Source organism: Kogia breviceps, chromosome 5 (assembly GCF_026419965.1).
Source record: "Kogia breviceps isolate mKogBre1 chromosome 5, mKogBre1 haplotype 1, whole genome shotgun sequence".
Classification (NCBI taxonomy): domain Eukaryota; kingdom Metazoa; phylum Chordata; class Mammalia; order Artiodactyla; family Physeteridae; genus Kogia; species Kogia breviceps.
In genome coordinates this window covers 82,281,164-82,303,202 of record NC_081314.1, presented here as the reverse complement: position 1 = coordinate 82,303,202, position 22,039 = coordinate 82,281,164, and the positions used below count along the sequence as shown (strand labels likewise).

General features: G+C 40.5%; 1 protein-coding gene across 8 annotated transcripts in view; it reads right to left on the bottom strand.

Annotated features, from left to right (window-relative positions):
* HSPBAP1 (HSPB1 associated protein 1) overlaps nucleotides 1-22,039 on the bottom strand; it is a 57,581-nt gene that overhangs the window by 11,611 nt on the left and 23,931 nt on the right. For 7 of the 8 annotated variants that reach the window (XM_059064401.2, XM_067034448.1, XM_059064398.2 and 4 more), the window contains 2 exons: nucleotides 5,775-5,911; nucleotides 2,112-2,283 (listed from right to left, as the gene is read on the bottom strand). The exons of the other annotated variant lie outside the window; for it this stretch is intronic. In XM_059064401.2, the coding sequence (XP_058920384.1) occupies nucleotides 2,112-2,283; nucleotides 5,775-5,911 (309 nt within the window). The remainder of the gene's footprint in view (nucleotides 1-2,111; nucleotides 2,284-5,774; nucleotides 5,912-22,039) is intronic. 8 annotated transcript variants of the gene reach the window in all.

Below are 22,039 nucleotides of genomic sequence, written 5' to 3'. Positions count from 1 at the left end.
AAAAGCAATGGGCAGAATCAGGAAGGACTGCATCTATCCAGAGTCATTACAAGAGTCTGTGGAAGGCTGAGTACAGCAGATGGAGATGATCTGAAGCTTCTGGGCTTCGGATTTAGGAAATGGTGGCACTTGCTATGGACAAGGTGGAGATGGGAAGAGAGCTCCTTTTAAGAGAACTGGGCACTAAAACGTCCACTTCAGCCACTGGATTTAGTCATTAGGAGGTCATTAATATCCTATCATAGAGTATACTTTCAAGTAAAGTGGTAAGAGAGAGAGCCAGTTATGGTGGATTTCAGGAAACAGCATGAGGTAAGGAAAACTGATACAATAGACAGAAATACTCATTCGAATTTGGCTATTAAAATAGAAGAAAAAAAGAATTAGCAGCCACTTCACACTCACTAGAATGGCTATAGTTGTAGTAATACAATAATAATAAAGGAAAATAACAAGTGTTGGTGAGGATGTGAAGAAATTAGAACCCTCATAGATTGCTGGTGGGAATGTAAAATGCTGCAGCTGCTGTGGAAAACAGTTTGGCAATTCCCCCAAAAGTTAAAAAACACAGTTATCATATGACTCAGCAATTCCACCCTTATGTACATACCCAAGAGAACTGAAAACATATGCTCATACAAAAACTTGTACTCAAATGTTTATAGCAGCATTATTCATAATAACCAAAAAGTGGAAACAACCCAAGTATCTATTAGCTGTTTAATGGATAAATAAAATGTATATCCACATAATGGAATATATTCAGCCATAAAAAAGAATGAAGTGCTGATAACACTCTACAGCCTGGATGAACCTTGAGGATTATTATGCGACGTGAAAAAAGCCAGACACGGAAGTCCACAGACTGCACAAGTGAACTTATGTGAAATGTCTAGAATAGGTAAATCTATACAGAAAGAAAACAGAGAGGTGGTTGTCCAGGGCTGGCGGGGGGGATAGGTGAATGGGGAATGACTGCTGATGGGTTGAGGAAACTTAGTCAAACCGTTCGAGCTGGAGCACTTGAGTGTAAAGGAAGCGGGAAGACCAGTGAGAAGGGAGCAAAAGAAGGAACACAGAAGGTGCAGGTCAGAGGGATAATCAAGGGAATAAAATCTCCTTCAGAGACTATGAAAACCTTGCAAATGTTAATAAAATATCAGACAGCAAATACCAGTGTTGTAAAGGTGATATGGTGATATTCCCCACTGAGTAGCAGCACTGAGTACTAAACCTTTGGAAATGTTTCAGAGACAGTCAGTTACAAAAGTAACATCCATTCTTGCTTAAAAGCAAATCATTCTCAACAAATATTATATGGTATCACTTATATGTGGAATCTAAAAAATGATACAAATGAATCTACATACAGAACAGAAACAGACTCACAGACATAGAAAACAAACTTACAATTATCATGTTTGGTTATGCCGAAAGGGGTAACTTAGGAGTGGGGGATTAACAGACACAAAGTACTATACATAAAATAGATAAGCAACAAGGATTTACGATACAGCACAGGGAACTATATTCGATATCTTGCAATCAATTATAATGGAAAATAACCTGAAAAAATATACGTAACTGAATCACTTTGCTGTACACCAAAAACTAACACAATATTGTAAATCAACTATACTTCAATTAAAACAAACAAACAAAAAACCCTAAGTCGTTCTTAGTTCATTCTGCCTTTGTTGGCCCACTAACTGGATGCATTCGAACCTGTGTTTGTGTGTCTGAATTTTATCGTGGTTGAACAGATATTAACTGTGAATAAATGTTCCAGAAATGTTCAAATACTCATGCCTTGACACCTTCTCTTAACCTGAATAAAAATAACTGAGTTTTTGGATCATCCTCCACAGGCCATTCTCCTCTTCACCAGCAGGAGGAGCTGTGTTCCCTCCTCCCATCTCCCTCCCATGACTTGTGAAGCAGGGATTGTGTGTGAAGCCTACAGCTGGGGAAGCTACGTTCCAATAGCAGAGCAGCAGGGAAGGAACCACTGTCATTTGTATTGGTAGGGAGGCACGTGGCATAAAGACGTGAAAGAAGTTATAGCTGGGTTGTCCACTGACAGGTCACCAATGTTTTAAAGCTCCCATTACCTGTCCGGGGCTCAGGGTAACCATATGTCTTCGAGCCTTCCAAAACTGAGGAAAACGTTTTAAATCAGGATTGACAACATTGATTTTACTGAACACGCTAGATTCTTCATAAGGGATTCTAGTTGGATAAAGGAAAGGAGTATCTTCAGGAGGAAAGAGATGCCATCTTTTCCTAGTTAAAAAAATAAGATACAAGTTAGTACTCTAAACTTGAGACAAAACATGTAAGAAGGCAGCAGCTAAGTGCTCATTTTCACTCAATCCATAAAGGAATACGGGAGCCACCGCAGGGGTCACCTGGCCCATCTCTCACTCAGGGCTGGAATCTCCTCTGCAGACACCTGGTAAAGGAAGGGCAACAACTAGTGGGTATCTCACGATGCCCTGAGCAGCCTCTTTGCAGGGACAGGAGCTCCTTTGTAAGATTATTCTTTCTTATCTCAAATCAAAGTCAGCCTCCTCATAAACCATTTCCATTCCTGAGTCTAGAGCTCCCCAGAATAATCTCTACCCTTTGAAATCTCTGGATTCCTCTCTTATGCAGAGTAACCATTCATCCACAGTGACTACCCACCGAATAGTTTGCAGACTTCTCCCTATTGGGGTTGTAAATTCCTTAACTAAACATTGGTTAAGTTGATCCATTAAGGAAGAGAAATGCATGAATGATGCCACACAACTAAAAAGTAGTATAATATAGGAATTTTCAAAAAGAAAACTGTAAAATGTTTCAGTCACTTTAAAATTTTTTTGAAAAATGGAAGTGATAAACCTTAACTCACAAAACACTAGACACACCAATACTTTGAGCCAACACAGGGAGGACATCTGAAGCAAAGGAGGGAGAAGCGTGAAAAAGGAAGAGACACAGACAGACAGAAATACACAGATGGGGAAGCAAAGAGAGAGGGAAAAGAACCCAGTTCTGAGACAAGCCCTAAAGCCCTCTAGTGACCCCTGACAGTTACAGAGGGCCTATCATGTCCTTTCAAAACATGTCCTTTCAAAAGAGCAGACTGCTCTTCTCAAACTAGGAAATATAAAGTCTTATTTTGCCTTAGAGATGATAAAGCTGCTCCCTCCCACTGGACGCTATGACTAGTTTGGGAGGATTTTTGGCATTTAGGATGTTTAGAATGTTAGAGCTGGAAGGACCCTTAAGAGATCATCAGTCTAATCTCACATTCAAAGAAGTAGAAGAAGGAGCCAGGGTTTGCTCAGTGTCATTCACTGGGCTTGTGTTAGTGGTGGACCCCGCACTAGGTCACAGATCTCCAGACCCCTGCACTATAGCTGTGTTTCCCAAAGGAACAGCCATGATGATAACCATCCCATACAATTTGCTTTGCTAGGTTTAAAATGTAATATATTTGCATCCTTGTGTTCTTAATCAGAAAGGTAATCAATCATCATGTCATCCCTGGCTCAAAAACCTCTTGGTTCTGATGCTGAAAGAACAGAGACTAAGCAGTATTGGCCTGGGCATTAAGACCCTCAGGCTCCACCCTGCCTTTCCTGCTAATCCCTCTGTCTCTAATGCACAACTTACACAGACAACTCACTGGGCCCTCTATACACCCCACGCTTCCCTGGGGCTCTGCTCATGCTGGTCCCTTTGCTCCTCCCACCTGCGTCTTTTGAACATTCACCCACCCTTCGAAACCCATCCCAAAGGGCAGCTCCCCTCTGAAATCTTCCCTAATCTTTCCAACAGGAACATTTTCTCTTCTACTTTTCAGTTCCATGGCTCTACGAAACCTTCCTCAAGGGCATGTCATTCTGCCTAGATATATCACAGCAATCCGTGGGCTTCCCTGCACTCTAACTACCTACACTCTCTTAGGGCAGAGAGGTGTCTTACTTGTTCACCTCTGTTCCTACTGTAACACATGGTATATGTGCGGCAGGATAGTTAATACATATTTACTGAATAGTTAGTTATTTTATTACTCCAGAGCTATATGAGGCCAGAAAATATGGTCTACAACAAAGTTAAAAGTAGAGCTATATTAATTTTATATCACAGAAAGAACCCAGGTATTTTTTGGTAATGTTTTTCCAACTGAATTTCTTTGGCTTCTTTCTCCACTCAGAACACACGGCAAGCAGCTACTTAAAATGATGCCCTCTCTAACAAAGTATAAGGTTCAGACTATTAACTCCATAAGGGCAGGGACCAGGCACACTTGATTCACTGCTGTAACCATAGTGCATTAATAATGCACCGAGATGTTCTAGGCTGCTTAATAAAGACCTGAGGAATCCAGGAGGAACTATCTCGTACAGTTTTATAGTTTTCAAAGTACTTCAAACGTGGGGGGAGCAATTCAAAGACGGTAGCAGAGGAAGACCCTGAATATATTACCTCCTCCCACAGACACAAAAATTACACATGTACATATAGACCAGTTCCCTCTGAAAAGAACCTGAGAACTAGCTGAACACGTGCTCCACAATAAAGAATGAAAAGGACTAACTACATCGAGATGAGCAGGAGAGGCAGAGAGACGCTCCCGCCAAAACCCCCAGCCCCCGCGCGGTGGCACACAACAGGAAGGGACCTCACCAGACAAGGGCTTCTCCCGGCAAGTCAGGGGCTGGCACCCCACATCAGGAGCCCCGGACCCTGTGATCTATACCACAGAGATGAGTCCCCATAAGAGCTGGCTTAGGAAACCAACAGGACAGATGTCTAAGGGTCCCCAAGTGCTACACGAAACTGAGATTCCCCTCGTAAAGGTTCACTTGCCCCAAACCCTAGCAAAATAACAGCTGTTTGAAAAGTCTTGAGACTATACGTGAAGGAAAGTCATTTAGAATCTGAGAGTATCCACCGAAGGGGTGGGAAATGATGGAAATGTTCCCCCGGGATGGAAGCACTGGCAGGCGCCATTGTTGTGCTCCCCACCTAACCTGTGGGCACAGGTGGGCAAGCTCGGAGGCAGGGGCGAGCAACTGTGGCTCTATGCTGCCACAATGCTGAAGCCAGAGAGCTCCAGTGAGCAGAGCACTTCCCCAGCCCTGGCGCAGGCAGGTGGGCACAAACAGTCCCGGCATTCTCCTGCTCCCTAGCTGAAGTCTGTGAGTGTGGGAGGCTGCAACACACCCCTGCCCTCTGGCTGGGGCTGGCGAGCGTGAGTAGTCACAGCGTTCTCCTGCTCCTGAAAAGCCAACACGCGTGCACGGACAACGCAATCTCATGCTGCACTGCTGAAGCCTGCGGGCACGAGCAGTCATCGCTTTCCCACTGCTCTCCTAAAGCAAGAGAGCAAGTCCTACACTCTGCAGCTACTAATGCAGACTCTTACATTATAGAGCTAAGCAGGCAACTGTCTAGCTGAACTGGGAGTGTACTCCTAGAGTTCTAGGATCAGCTTTCTGACAGTAATCCTGACCATAGCTGACAGACACAACACACAGAAACCACCGTCTATACTGTTCCCCTTATTTCACAAAGGAGGAGACTGAACCAGAGGTTAAGAGATCTGCCCTGGTCATGAGGCAGGCTGACAGGATGGAGCAGGGAGGCCTGCCTCCTACCGGACACTCATTCCTCTTCCTGTGCAACACACAAAGACACACACACACACACACACACACACTCTCTCTCTCTCTCTCTCTCTTTCTCTCTCCCTCATGCATGTGCATGCACATGTGCATTACCTTCCTTGTACCTGGAATACTAGGTTGCAACCATAGGTGTCCAGATGACAGGGTGTATGGGCCCCCATGGAGCCGATCCACAATGTACTTTCCTGTCCATTTCTTCCAGGAAACCCAAAGTCAGACCATATCACATCCTGTTTTGAAAATAAAGTCACAGTCCATCAAGAACCAACCAACTCTGTTGTATAGGAGTATTACACATTTTCACTTACACATCTGGTTTTGGGCACTCGGAACACTCTCTGACAGAAATCGCTATAGATGGAAGAGGTTAGGTTTCCATAGCAATTCAAGAAGTCTTTTTAACCAATAACATATCTGAATAACCCCACTAATAGTAGTTATTCAACAAATATTTACTGTCTGCCTATAACATGCTTGGCACTCTTCTAGAGCATGTGATGAACCAATGCACAAAATAGACAAAAACACCCACCCAAATGAAGCTTACATTTCAGAGGTTGGAGACCGACAATAAACACTAGACACAGTTATGCAGATATATGGGGGAAGTGGCTCAGCCAGCAGGAACAGTGACTGCAATGGAAATAGAAGTATTTTTTTAAATCTCTGAAGCTCAGCTCAGGAATCCAAAAAGGCACATTCCCTCTAAGCAGTGTAGGTATTTTGAGGCATAAGTAATGTACTAACTTTTTGCACTTTCAAAGACCACATGAAAGAAGCCTTCTCCTAGGTTAGTGGAGTTATTTACAATTATAGATGCTGGAGCATCTATAGTAGTTCATACCTACTAAACTAGAGTCTCCAGGTGGGGGAGACACAGCATACCTTTTGAAATACTTTTGTGGGCTTCCTTGGTGGTGCAGTGGTTGAGAGTCCACCTGCCGATGCAGGGGACACGGGTTCGTGCCCCTGTCAGGGAAGATTGCATATGCCGCGGAGCAGCTAGGCCTGTGAGCCATGGCTGCTGAGCCTGCGCATCTGGAGCCCAGTGGGAGAGGCCACAATAGTGAGAGGCCCGTGTACCACCAAAAAAAAAAAAAAAAAAAAAGAAATACTTTTGCTCTGCTCCTCAAGGTCATTAACTCTTTAAGTGTAAAGAACTTGAGACAGTACAGTGCTTTCAACTTGGCACAGTAGTTCTCAAACCAGGCTCCCTGGCATCCCTGTAGGGCACTGGGGATAGCAGCAAAGGCCCTTTCTTTCAGCAAACTTCTCTGCTTGATTTTATTTAGGTTTGAAGAAAGGGTGTTCCTGCTTTTAAATAAAAGTTAGAAAACTACGAACACAGTTTGACATAAACTCAAATCCATGGAATTTAAGATATGTATAAGCTGAAAAAGAAAAAGAACACACTAGTGAACCAGGCAGGAAAGTTTTGCTTTATTTTTTATTTTATTTTTTTTGAATCATGAATTTTTCCTTTCGAATTTTAAAAAACAAAACAAAAAACACTTCTATGTGCAGAACATGGTCCTACATGCTGACACTACTTTATCAGTATTTTCAAACTTTTCTCGTTTTGGAGGCAAAGCGTTAACACTACTCAAAGAGGAAGAGGATTTTGGAGAGACATTTTTAATGGATGGTTTTAAGGAAGACTAGAAAAAGCTTTCTCATTTTTGTTTTGAGTGATAAAAATAGAATATGTGCATACAACTAATATCTGTTATAAAAGGGGAGTTTTTGCAAGGTCAGCACTATTGTAAATGCATATGGTTCAAATACAGCAGCTCCAGGGGGTGGCAAAAATCATGTCCCCTCTGGATATAGCCCATATGCTCCATGAAGGGAGCTTACCTCTGTTTTCCCAATGCCTAACATAATACCTGGCTCAGGTTAAGTGCTTAAAACCTTGGCTGCTTGGGAGGGAAAGAAGAATCGGTTGTCTTATTATGGATAAATGGTTCAGGTCAAGAACATTTTTGAGCATCTATTACATACCTGGTATGATGCTGAATGTTTGGAATATGAAAATTAATACAACACAGGCCCTCCCTTCAAATCTCATAATGGAAGATAGTCCCATAAATGGACCCTTCTGATATAATGAAGAAAGTGCTCTCACAGCAGTGAGCAGAGAGTGCTCTAAGATCACAGAAGAAGGGCTCCCAGTCCAAGCAGGAAGCTTAGGGAGGCTTCCAATGAACCTGGTCCTTGTTGAACAATTCACCACACTGCAGTTTGGAATTTAACTAAAGGTAGATGAAAGACACGCAATATAAAAACAAAAAATGGGGATCTGTCTTACCTAAGAAGAGGCTGGTTTAAGTGACTCTTAATCTTCTTACAGATACACCCCTTTGGGAGTCTAATGAATGCTGATATCCCTCTCCTCAGAGAAATGAACACGCATGCACACGTGAGTCCACGTGCACACACGCACACACACACACACTCTTTCACATACACTTTGAGGGAGTCAGTGGACCAACCCCAGGTGAGAAACTGTTCTAGAGCACTACTTCAGAAAGAATCACAGAAGGAAAGTTTTTCTACCAGGCCCAGGGTGACTACATAAAAAACTGACGTGAGGCTTCCCTGACCTCTTATCTAACACAGTAATGACTAAAAAAGGAAAAATTATTTTGGAATGATTAGATCAGGGTGACCTAAACTTCAGCTGCAAACTGGCTGGGAAAACCAGAGGGTGAAGGGTTTGGGGGCAAGTGGCAGAGGAGAGTAAGTCAAAGTAAATTAGTCAGAAAACAGATAGCATTGAGTGTTACCTATTTTGGCTTTTTTCCCCACAGGCTCTTGAGAGTTGGGACTTTCTTGCCAATTGAGTTCAGCTACTTACAGGTAGTCAAATCTCTGAAATGAGTGCAGGCCCAGGAGGAATCTCCGTTGGGTCTTGCTAGAAACAAGTGACCCTGTTAGGCAGTCACATCAGTGAAACTAACACAGGTGACTGGTGGGGTGATCCATCCTGGAGTCTATTCCCACATCCACTTCAAAAGTTGAAAAAGTCTTTAGAAATCATCTCTATCCATGAAATTCTATTCTACATCATCCCTGAAAAGAGCAAGCGTCTGGTTGATTGCTTACTACAAAATCAATAATTGCTTTCTTGTAACTTCCAGAAGAAGGTCCTAGATTTGTTTTCCACAAACAACAGGTTTATTTTCTCTTCTGCCAAAAACTGTTGTCTTTAAATTATCTGAAAAATGGTCATGTCTTCTCCTTTAACATTTTTTTCAAGTATCTAGACTCAGTAGCATTAAATTTTCCTTTCAGTTTCTCTCTTTTATTTTTTTTCGGTATGTGGGCCTCTCACTGTTGTGGCCTCTCCCATTGCAGAGCACAGGCTCCGGACGCGCAGGCTCAGTGGCCGTGGCTCACGGGCCCGGCTGCTCTTTGGCATGTGGGATCTTCCCGGATCGGGGCACGAATCTGTGTCCCCTGCATCGGCAGGCGGACTCTCAACCACTGCGCCACCAGGGAAGCCCAGTTTCTCTCCTCTTGACTACCTTTGTCAACAGCCCTCTTAAAGCGTGGCTTCCCAAATGAACCCCAGACAGAGCCTATGTAGTACCTTGCATGTGGGTCTCAACAGTCCATGATCTGGACATTACACTATTAATACACTGTCACACAGTGGTTTTGTTTTGTTTTTTTAAAAAGCAGCTGAATTATACCATGGCTAATCTAGGCTTGACTGCCTTTTTTCTTATGAACTGTTGCCTAGCCATATCTCTTCATCCTTGACGTTAAAGAGTTTAGGAGAAGGCCATGGGACCCTACTTTTATCCCTCTTAAATTGAATGTTAAGTTTCTGCCTGGTGCTTTGTAATGTTTAAATGAACCTACATACATGACTCCTAAACCTTCATCTCCAGTCCTAACTTCTCTTCTATTTACGACTAAATCTATATTTTCAACTGCTAAACCTATATTTTCAGCTGCTAACTATCAGGTTATTGAATCCATATGGTGGGACAGGTCCTGATACTAACATTTTCTATGTATCATCTCATTTAATCCTTATGAGACTGAAGGTAGTTATATCTACTGTACAGATGTGGAAACTGAGGGACAGTTCTGTCCTTTTGTTAAAAAACATGGAGACATTTTTGGTTGTCATAATAAATAGGAGGGGGGTGCCTTGGTATTCAGTGGATGGGGGTCAGGGATCCAACTCAACACAACAACAGAAGTTTTGTATCTTGCACAATTTTCATAACACTGAAAAATCTGATCTTAGTTACCTGAGATTAGAGCTCTGACTCTTAATTTCATATATCCTCAAAGGACTTTTGCACGGTTTTAACACATACTGAATTTTCTAGAAACACAATTACTAAGTAAGTCGAGGGAGGATTGTACTTTGTGTTCCTGCAGCTTCATCAAGAGTTGCTCACCGTTTTGAAAAATCAAGTCACCAGCAGCATTGAAACTCATATGATATTTGGTTTAGCAATGTATACACCAATATCAGTCTGTGCTCGTACTGTCTCATCATGGTGACTCTACGTGTATAGATACAAACATACTCATTTAGCCTCATTTCAAAATGTTAAATATAAAATATTGGAAATAGTCTATGGAATTTTATCTTAACTCTTCAAAACTGCACCTTTTCCTTGTAGGTAGCTACAAGCATCTGATTAGTTCATTATGTCTTCTAGTATAGTGATGCTTGAATATTTACACATTAAATCACATACTTCTGCTTAAATTCTCCTGTATTTTATAGCTGGGGCAGTCTAATAATTTTTAAAAATTATTTGTGGAAGTAATTATATCACCTGCAAACTGCAGTTCATAATAGTAAAGGGGATGCAGGTTCTGCTATGAGTCCACTGCTACACTACCTCTCTACTGCTCTCCCAGCATGGGCTACACACCTCCCTGCCTTTGCTTCTGCTGTTCCCTCTGACTGGCTGGTCTCCTCGCTGCCCTTCCCACACCCCAATTCACATTTCTCCTTCAAGACCCAATGTAAATGTCATGTCCTTGAACCGTTCCACACTCTCCACCCCAACCCCTCCCTCCCCTGCTGCATGCTACCCGGTCATTCTCTCTTTTGGTCTCTCTCTCCCAAAGAACTTTGATTCTTTGCCTGTCTGATCCATTCTCCTCAAAGCAGCAAAGAGTGATCTTAAAATATTAAGTCCTGTCCCCCCTTTGCTCTGCACTTAGAATTAGATCCAAATGCCCTCTATCATGGGCCTGCATGACCAGGCCCTTCTCACCTCTCTGACACCTCTAACCCTCTCAGTCTCACTGGCCAGGCTTCAATCACAATGGCTTTCTTTCTTTTTTTCCAAAAAGGCAAACTCTTCTCACATTCAAGGGCTTTGAACTCTGCTTAGAAAGCTCTTGACCCTTCATTCACTTGGCTAGCTTCTCATTTTTTAGGAATCAGCTTAAATATCACCTCCTCAGAGAAGGCTTCCCAACTTAACATTTTAGAAGTCCCTCTGCTGTACTAATTTTGGCCCATTTTTGTTTACTTCATAACAGTTACAACAATCGGTTAGACTCGTCTGATTTCACTGTAGAATATGAGCTCCCTGAGGAGAGGAAACCAAGGCTGTCTGTGACTCTCTAGCCCTAGCACAGTAGTTGAAAAACAGGTGTTTGTAGAGTGAATAAACAACCATGCACATTTCACAGTTATTTTCTGTCTTTTGAACACATATTCACCTCACAGACCCCAGCAACTGGCAGAGTCCACAGCACACAACAGAGCTTGGATCTGGTTTCTGCATTCATCTACTCTCAGCTTTGGCTTCATGTTTTTTAATTGGCTGGAAGACTTATTACTCTGCTTTGCCTCTGGAATTTTTTTCTTGGGAAAATACAGGTCTGGTGGGTATGGTCCTGGAGCTTCTTGGTCATCCCAGGCCAGTGCCCAAGTCTAAACAATTCTCCCAACACACAGTGGCTGACAACAGCCGCCTGCGACAACCTCACAGGGAATTCAGCGAGCTCCCCCAGGGTCTGCAACATCAGAGAAGGAGCATCCCAGGCCACAGCGTGCATCAACGTTGGGCCTGGTTTCTAGAATAAATGGGCTATCCATTCAAAATGATTATATGTTGGCTTTGGAGGTCCACTTAATCACACACCTGGACTTGCTATGTTGTTATGTCTTCTAGCGTAGTTATTGAGCATTAACACATCAAAATATATGTTGTTTATTATAAATTACTTCCTCGAAAATTCTCCTCTATATTATGGGTAAGGTATTTTAACAATTTAAAAGAATTACATGTGTAGGTAATCGTATTATCTACAAACTGTATAAAGGGAGTGCAAGATCTGGGAGAGTTGAGAATCACTGCTATAGCACAACTATTAGAATCAAAAACTACCGACCATATGACCATACTGACCATATATCATATATATGATATGCTAATAGGGGATGGAGACTCAAAAAGTGTAAGGCATAAACATCTCTATTATCGAGAACTCTAAAATCTAGTTGAAGACAGCAACCTGAAATAACAACATAAACAAATCAATTACCCCCTCCCCAATATGCCAGAGGCAATTCTATCATGATCAAACAACTGTACAGTAAATTAAGAGGTCAAGAATGCTTGATATTTGCTTTTGTCTTTCTCTGTCTTGATCCCTCAATAAGTACTAATGCATTAGTACTTAATCGAGAGATATGAACTTTGTTCTTTTCCCTTCCTCTCTTCAGTGAGAAGTATAGCAGATTGCTAACCTATCAACTTAACCATTAACTAAAATGACCATCAATCATCCTGCCCCAGGGATCTGGCCATAGGGGCCCCCCCTTGAAACTGCCAGCCCTATATGGCTGCCTATGAAATCCCTCTGGCTTCAAAATCCTCTCTCCCCAGCTGACAAGGGCATTCTTAGCTATGCACTAAGGATGGCTGTACAGACTCATTCTTGGAACCCTCCCTTTAATGCTGCAATTCTCTCTGGTCCCTATACCTGCTGCCTGCAGAGGCCCTGGAATAACTGTACTTTTTGTAGAAACTGTAAATCTTGCTTCAATTTTTCATGTCCTTCCATGAACAGAGTGTGCCATAAACTGCCTTTCTTAATATCTCATTTCCAATTTTATTCAGACAGATAACGTGCCCAGCTAAGAGACATCCGTTTTCCAGCCTGTCTTGCAGTTCAGTGGGGCCATGAAACTAAATTCTAACCGTTAAGCAAAAGCTGTTGGATGGGACTTCTGGGACAGTTCCTTAAAAGAGAGGCAGAGAGCTGGGAGTACACTTTTGTCCTTCCTTCCTCCTTTCTGAAATACAATGTGATGGCTCTCCTGGAATACAAGATGGCTTTGAGGATGAAAGCCACATGCTAAAGACAGAGTAGAAAGACAGGAAGAAGCTGGGTTCTTTGGGATGACAAAGCCTCCATTCCAGCCCCAGCCAGGGTACCTCCAAACTTTCCTTAGGTGAGGAAAAAATTCACCATTATGCGTTTAGTTAGGCAACTTCCATTCTGGGATTTCTGTTACAAGCAACTAAGCCTAACCCAAATTGATTCAGGAGGTTAACCCGTGGAACCTTGTCTTTCCCCAATAATCTCATTCTGTCAGAGCCTTTATCTTGGGTTTGCAGTTATGCCAGTCCTAAACCCTATATCAGAGAAACATATCCTTGAAGAAATACGCCTGTAGACACTTCGGGGTGGAAGTAGGGAGAGTTTCATGGTACTATTCTTTGAGCATATTATAAATATAGTAGGCTTCCCCAGGCTAGCCTGGAGAACTAACCGCCAAGATCTGCATTGTTCCTCCAGGAAAAAAGAAAAAATTCTGAGTCCAAACAACTGATATACAAATAAAATGCGTAGAACACAAGCAATGAAAATTACAAACGACAGCAAAAGAGTAAAAAGAACCAAAAGGTCTTGATAATCAACTCTTTAATTAAAAAATAAGACCGCAGTTATTATGGAAGTGCTAATGTAGGGCCGCAGTGCTATAATTTAGTAGTTCATTAGATACTCTAGTGTTTAGGGGTAATTCTAGAAGAAGACAATATCACATGTTACCCCAGTACTTAAAGGAATTAACCAGGAAATCAGTCCTGCTTCTTCATCCTCCCCCACATCCAACCACAATGGTTTCCTATAAGCCCCAATTCCTGGCCTCTTCCCAGACATATTCTGGGAAATTTATCTGCAGTTTAAAGACACCTAAGAGAGAGACTTCCTTAGTGGTGCAGTGATTAAGACTCTACGCTCTCAATGCAGGGGGCCCGGGTTCAATCCCTGGTCAGGGAACTAGATCCCACATGCATGCCACAACTTAGAGTTTGCATGCTACAACTAAGGAGCCAGCGAGCCACAACTAAGGAGCCCTCGAGCTGCAATGGAGACAGCCTGCCACAACTAAGGAGCTCACTTGCCACAACTAAGACCCAGTGCAACCAAATTAATTTTTAAAAAACTATTTTAAAAAAAGAGAGACACCTAAGAGGGATGGAAATAACACAATACAGTGTTTCAACACCAAATAAGGCACAGCTTCTGTACAGAATGAGAGAGATAAGCAAAATTCATCATTTACTCACAGCTGAAAACTGGCTGGCCAAAGAAAATGAACTTGGTTTATAACACAAAAGTAGTACAGATACTTTATTCTCCTCTTTCCTTTGGATGGTTCTGCCTTGTCATGATGTCCTGAACAAAATATGTAATTTATAATTAATAATGGTTTTATTTCTTGTGTACATAGAGTGATCATATTTCCCAATTAAAAAAACCAGGACATAAAGGATGACAACACATTTTTATGCTACCTGTGAAGATAAGAGTTGGGGAGAAACTGCTTAAATACCAACATGAGGAAATATTTAGAAACAATATTTTTTCCACTGCCTAGTTTTCTTTTTAAATTAATTTCATTGAGGTAAAATTTATATACAATAAAACGTACCCATTTTAGACTACAGTTCAACAAGTTTTGACAAATGTATATACTGAAATAATCACCACCATGATCAAAATATAGAATACTTCTACTACCCCAAAAAGTTCCCTCTTACTCCTGTGCTTTCAATCTGCCTGTCTGTATGTACTCTCAGCCCCAAGCAACCACCGATCTACTTTCTGTTATCCCAATATTTTGAAACTGGATTCCTTTAAGTACACATAACAGCAATGAGGATGAGTTTTAAAAACTGCTTAATAAAATTGTCTCCAACATTTTAAATAAGAGAATCTTTAAAAAGTTCAAGAAAATGTATATGCTTCAATCTTCTTGATTACACATAATATTCTAAAACTATTACAATCATTTAAATGATAAAATAGTGTCAGAAAAAGTACTAAAGTCTAATAGCACATTTTACACTTTTCTGTCTTATGGTTTGGCTCCATATTCAACTTTAAACTCCCACGGGAGCCAAGTCTTTTATTCAAGTTGGCATCCCCGGTACCTAACACGGCACAACGAATGTTCAAAAACTGCTGAGTTACTGATCTAGGTGACTAGATCTAATTTTATGCTGAAACTGAGTTGCTCCTAAACCTGTTCCAATTAACAAGTTAAATAATTGCTGCAGACTCAAACACCATTTAAAAAATGCTGTACAAGCAATCAAATCTTCCATAATTTTACAGGTTTGTGTTTTTTAAAATTTATTTTTGGCTGCATTGGATCTTTGTTGCTACACGCAGGCTTTCTCTAGTTGCGACCAGTGGGGGCTGCTCTTCCGTGAGGTGCACGGGCTTCTCATTGCGGTGGCTTCTCTTGTTTCAGAGCATGGGCTCTAGGTGCGTGGGCTTCAGTAGTTGTGGCACCTGGGTTCAGTAGTGGTGGCTCGCGGGCTCTGAAGCACAGGCACAGCAATTGTGGTGCACGGGCTTTGTTGCTCCGTGGCATGAGGGATCTTCCCGAACCAGGGCTCGAACCCATGTCCCCTGCATTGGCAGGTGGATTCTTAACCACTGCGCCACCAGGGAAGCCCAATTTTACGGTTTTAACCAAAGAACTTATGAAAAACTGGTAAGATACTGATAATACAGAATAGTGGCTTTTTAAAAGCCTACCATTACCAGAAAATAATTCATTCTTAATTTGTTTACCACTAGAAAATGGTATATTTTGAGTTGGAGTGTTCTCAGAGCCTAGATTTGGTGTGAGCTAGTATAAGCTCTAGGCTCTGAGAATACTCCAATTCAACACTATTTGCTCTTTTACCGGGCTGTTTGGGTGACTTGTGGTCATGGTTAATTGGAGTCTATCTATCACGTTAAAAGTTGTCTCATTCTATTTATTCTCCATGTCTAGATCATACACACAGGAAAACTGAATATACATAATACTATAATGAACTTACATCTGAATAAAGAAAGAAATAAAAAACCAACAAAAATGGAACTTTAAAACAGTATAATTAACTATAATTACTATGTAAAACTTATAAAGGATAAATACTTCAAACAGTCCCTTAAATGAACATTATAAATTAGCAAGTACTTAAGGCCCTTTTCTCCTTGAAAAAATTACCTCAGGTAACAAACAGAAAAGAGGTAGTTAACTCTACCCACAGATAGGCTTGGATAAATACCCAAATCCTTACATTCCAATTTGCCTCCTCAGAAACCATCATGGGCCATCAAACCCCTTTAAACATTACTAAACCACCTGGCTCAATTTCAACATACTCTCATAACTATGTTATAAGGCCCAGGACAGGCTAGAACTAATCTTCCATGTGCTGCATTTTGAGATTCTGTGTCCTGGTGACTTAACAAGGCTCCTGACTCTCAGCAGTTAATCTGAATCACAACATAAAATGGAATCTACCTGGGAAATGTTCTTAGGGCAAATCCCTTTTGCTATATGTTGATTCTTAATAGCTTCAATTACGATGATACTTATAGATGATTATAAAATGTAACACCTGTCATTCTTACCTAATGAGTCAGAGATAAAGAAATTTTATGGTACTGTCACAAATTCCCTACCTTCCTCACGAAGTAGAGAATAAAATGTTCCAAATAGATGCTTTACTTAGATCAGTCAATGATATGATGTATAGTTAAACGAGGCCAATTTCATTTGCCATATATGAAAGTCAGTTAAGTGTCAAAATCATAATTTTTGGCCAACTTTAAGGCTACAGGATATTTTCCAATAATACCACTATATTTACCAGTGTATTTATCAGTATATATAAATATTACATATTTATCACTGAATGAATTTAAGTAGAAGCTGTAAGTAAAAACTTACAAAACTCTTTAGAAGGCTGAACAGAGCCAAGAATTTCTTGTCAAGATTAACAAATGCTACAATTGATTAACTAGAAGCCACAGAAAACTGGACAAGGTTGAAGGTGGGGTTTAAGTTAAAACACCCTCTGAAGGGCCCAAAAGACCAAATAGCAAAACAAGAAATGGTAAGACTAGGGGAAAAAAATACACTTATGTAATCATTCAAATATCCATTATGATTTCAGCACTATGTTAGCAGTTTGGGGGAATAAAAAATTATACAACATAGTCCCTGTTCCCAAAGAGCTTACAATGCTGTTAGAGAAACAAGTCATAGGCATTCTATGTCACGCGCCATTTAAATAACAATCCAAATAAAACATACAGGAATGAAGGCAAGGAATGGATGGATGTAAGTACGAGTGGTTGAGAAGGCTTCATAGCCACGGATGAATCTGAGCCGGGCCCTAAGAAGTTGAATTTTAATAGGCAGAAATTGATACGAGCATGAGCAAAGACCAGAAGACGAGAGAACACTGTGGTCCAGCACTCTGCAAGGAAACTACTCAGGGACATATGCAGAGGAGACAGGTCATGTCAGTCATACTGGGGAGAGTCCTAAATGCTATTATCCTTACACAATTCAAAGGCATGAAATGTCTGTGAATATAATTAACATATTTCAATATTTTCATAAGAAACTGTTTTGGAAATAATTAGAGGAGGAGCCAGAACTAGAGGAGAGTAATTTCAAAAAGGATGATGCAGACCAGAGGTTCTCAAAGTGGTCCACAGACCTCTTGGGGGGGGGTGTCTCTGAGACCCTTTCAGAGGATCTGTGAGGTTGAAACTATTTTCATAATACTACTAAGATGTTATTTTCCTATCTCACTGTGTTGACATTTGCACTGATGGCACAAAAACAATGGTGAATAAAACTGCTGTTGTCAAGCTGCGGAACCAAAGTGTACTAATAGCACTGCATTCTTTTTTTTTTTTTTTAAACAGCCTTATGAGGCATAACTAATGTACAATAAACAGTGTATATTTAAAGTGCACAATTTGATGAATTTTTTACATACGTATACACCTGAGAAACCATCACTACAATCAAGATGACAAACATTTTTGATCATGTCCAAAAGTTTTCCCATAACCTTTTGTAACCTCTCTCTACCTCCTCATTCTTACAAAACCACTGATCTATTTTCTGTCACTATAAATTTGTTTGCAAGCTCTACAATTTTATATAAACGGAAGCATATAGCAAGTACTCCTTCTTCATGCTAACACTAACCAAAGGCAAACTAAACAAAGCAGACTTTGGACAAAGTAGACATCAGAACAAGGAAGAACTCAGGAAAGAGAAGATCATTACATCTTGATAAAATATCAATCCATTAAGAGGACATAATAATCCTAAATGTGCATGAACCTAAACTGTTACTAGCTGCAAAACAAAAACTGACCAACCTAAACTGAAGAAAAATAAATATGCAATTATAGTTGAGAATTTCAATACCTGTCTCTATATAATGGGTAAAACAAGTGTACGGAAAATCAGTAGGGATATAGGAGACATGAACAATCAACTTAATTGACATTTATAAAAGACAAAAACAGCAGAATACACATTATTTTCAAGTGCACAAGCTATCAAGATTGACTAAATTCTGGGCTATAAAACAATAAATTTAAAAGGACTGAAATCATACAAAGTATGTTCTCTGAACACAACAGAATTAAATTAGAAATCAATAACAGAATGACAGCTGGAAAATCCCCAAATATGTGCAAACTAAACATCATACTTCTAAGTAAACCATAGTCAATGAAAAAATCACAAGGGAAATCACAAGAAAATAGTTTGAACAGAATAAAAATTATCTTGGAAACTTGTATCTTGAAACCCAACAGCTAGAAAGCTTCCTAAAACTTAAAAGACTTCTGATGAGAATGGTGATGCTATTAACAAATGTCACTTTTTTAAAATAATAAAGTATACAAAGATGCAACAACATTTGGAATATCTATATAACTTAGTAAACCAATATTTTCCAAATGGCCAATGAAAAGTATTACAAAAGATCCATTCCGTGCAAGATAGACCAATGGATTTTACTGAAAGACTACGAAGGTTTCATTGATCGTGAATTCAGATTCTTAACTGCAACAAACAAACCTTTAAGAGACTACTCATTAGTGGTAGAAACAACCCAAATTTGGTGGGGTAGCAAAAAAATCCACAGTTATCTAAAAAGGTTGCCAAAATGCTCCTCTCTTTTTCAGCTGCATATGTGTGTAAAGCAAGATACTCTTCATACTTAAAACAAACCAACAAATCGCAAGGCTGAATGAAGCGGACAGAAGAAACCAGCTGTCTTCTATTAAGCCAGACACTAAAGAGACTTACAACAATGTAAAACAATGCCACTACTCTCATAACATTAAAAAGAAATTTGGAATATAATTACTTTCATAAAAATGTCACTTAAATTCACATACAATGAGTTTATTTTAAATAAACATTAAAAAAATTTATCAGTTTTAATGTTTAACTGCCCACTATTTTATGACAGACGGAAGAAGGCTTGAAACAATAAGTAGTAAGATTTAGTGACTGAATGAATTATAGTGGTAAAAGTAAAACAACTTAGGTACCTTTGATGTAAGATCACTTCATGCTCAGAAAACTTTGAGATAAAAAAATGATTTTTTTTTTTTTTTTTTTTTTTTTTTTTGCGGTACGTGGGCCTCTCACTGTTGTGGTCTCTTCCCGTTGCAGAGCACAGGTTCCGGACGCGCAGGCTCAGCGGCCATGGCTCATGGGCCCAGCCAGTCCGGGCATGTGGGATCTTTGCGGACTGGGGCACAGACCCGTGTCCCCTGCATTGGCAGGTGGATTCTCAACCACTGCGCCACCAGGGAAGCCCAAATGATATAATTTTAATGGACTTGGTTGTTCATAGCAGATTTGCCTGTTGTAATCCAGAGAATTAATCACCATAACGTGAGCTGAAGAAAACTCATTAACTAAAAATATCAGATTTTATAAGGGCTCAATTAGAATTCCAGCACATTACCAAAAGGCTGCCTTTTATAACCACACTTGATAAACAGGACACGTTTCTGCACAGTGCTACCATGCCTGGGCTGAAACAAAACAACTGATGGGGTCAGATTAGAGTCAACCAAGGCAGAGTGAGTCTAGATTCACCACAGACAGAAGTCCTTCATCCTAGCTGTGTAGTCCTCACAGGACTGAATGTATCCAGACCCTCTGCAGGCATATAGTGCAGTAGTTAAAGCTTGTGGAGGCAGACTGCTTAGTTTATTCTTTTCTTAGTTGTATAATTTCAGAAAAGGTTTACTTAACCTCTTAGTGCCTCACTTTTCTTTTTTTATATAAATTTATTTGTTTGTTTATTTATGGCTGCGTTGGGTCTTTTTGCTGCCCGCAGGCTTTCTCTAGTTGCGGCAAGCGGGGGTTACTCTTCGTTGCGGTGCACGGGCTTCTCATTGCGGTGGCTTCTCTTGTTGTGGAGCATGGGCTCTAGGCACGTGGTCTTCAGTAGCTGTGGCTCGTTGTGGCTCGCGGGCTCTAGAGCACAGGCTCAGTAGTTGTGGCACACGGGCTTAGTGACTCCGCGGCATGTGGGATCTTCCCAGACCAGGGCTCAAACTCGTGTCCCCTGCACTGGCAGGCAGATTCTTAACCACTGTGCCACCAGGGAAGCCCTCATTTTTCTTAAAATAGGGACAATTATTAAATCATAGGGTTACTGTGGGGATTATAAAGGTAAAGCACTTAGAAAAGCACCAAGTATGAGTACTTGATAAATATTACTATTACAGTACTTTACCTGAAATATGAGTAATGAAGTACTAGTCTAATATATAGTGTGGGTTAGGGTATGAGAAATATTAATAAGATACTCTGAAAGTTAACTATGATATCTAAAAGGTCTAGGATTAAAGATCCATAGAGTAATCACAATTAAGGTTATTAAAAAAATTACCTCAAAATTATCATTTAAAAATGAGTAAATAATAGATTTGGTATAGACTTTGGATTCAGAAAACATCTACTGAATGTTTTCAAAACCAATGCATTTCTTTTATTGTTGTGAGAAAAAAAAGTATCCTCAACTAACAATTATGGGGCAAGTGATGTGTTTTTCCTTTTTTTAACAAAAACCAAAATTTAAGTAAAACATTAAAAAATTTAATAAAGGAAAGATACAAAGTATTGATAGCTGTATGATAATAACTATGAAAGCACCAGCATCCAAACCTTCACTCAAAGTGAAAAAGAAAAAATATAAGCTGAATAGAAGATGACTCAAGAGTCCAAGGACAACCAGCCTGTATGAGAGGACAGTCCAGAGGGAGAGTGGTGGTGACTGGCAGGAGAAGAGCAGGTGGGTGAACAGCCTGCTGTGATGGCAAAATATATCCTGTAGGGACAGGATGAAGGACTCTAGAACCTTGACTTGATGCTGGGCAAGGCTGAGTCATTCAAACAGCTTTCTGGGACTACTCCCATTCCTGGCCGATGCCTAAGACACACAGAAACCAGAGCAGGGAGTTTGCAAAATCACCCCACAAACTGAACTGGAAGTTTGAGGCAGAAAACACTTTGAAAAGAGGATATGGTAGTCTGCAAACTGCCATCAGTTATGTCAAAGCATGGCAAAGAACTTCCACATTCTTACTTCTGCAAGCACCCCCATCTTTCTGCAGGACTTCTACAGTCAAACACTGGGGGCCCAGCACTCTCTGCTTCAGGCCATAACCCTGTACTAAACACCCCAGAGCAGAGAGAGATGGCAGCAGCAGCCCGGAAGGCTTCTAGGATTCTAGGAATGCTTGAATGCTTTTTCATGTAATCAGCTTTGTACCTCCATCTGCCTCACTGACAGAACAAGGACTTAGATGTAGGTCAGGAGGAAAGGAAGTTGTACACACAGTCTATGTTTCTGATATACTCCAAATCAGCTCAGGTGCTGTTTAAAGGCAAAGGAGAGAGTGTGCAGGAAGTTTGGTGACTAGGAAAATAATAAGAAGGCTGCTCATCTTTGTAGGCCAAACATTATACTTCCTTTGAACAAATCTTTGGCTTGAGTAAATAGGATAGT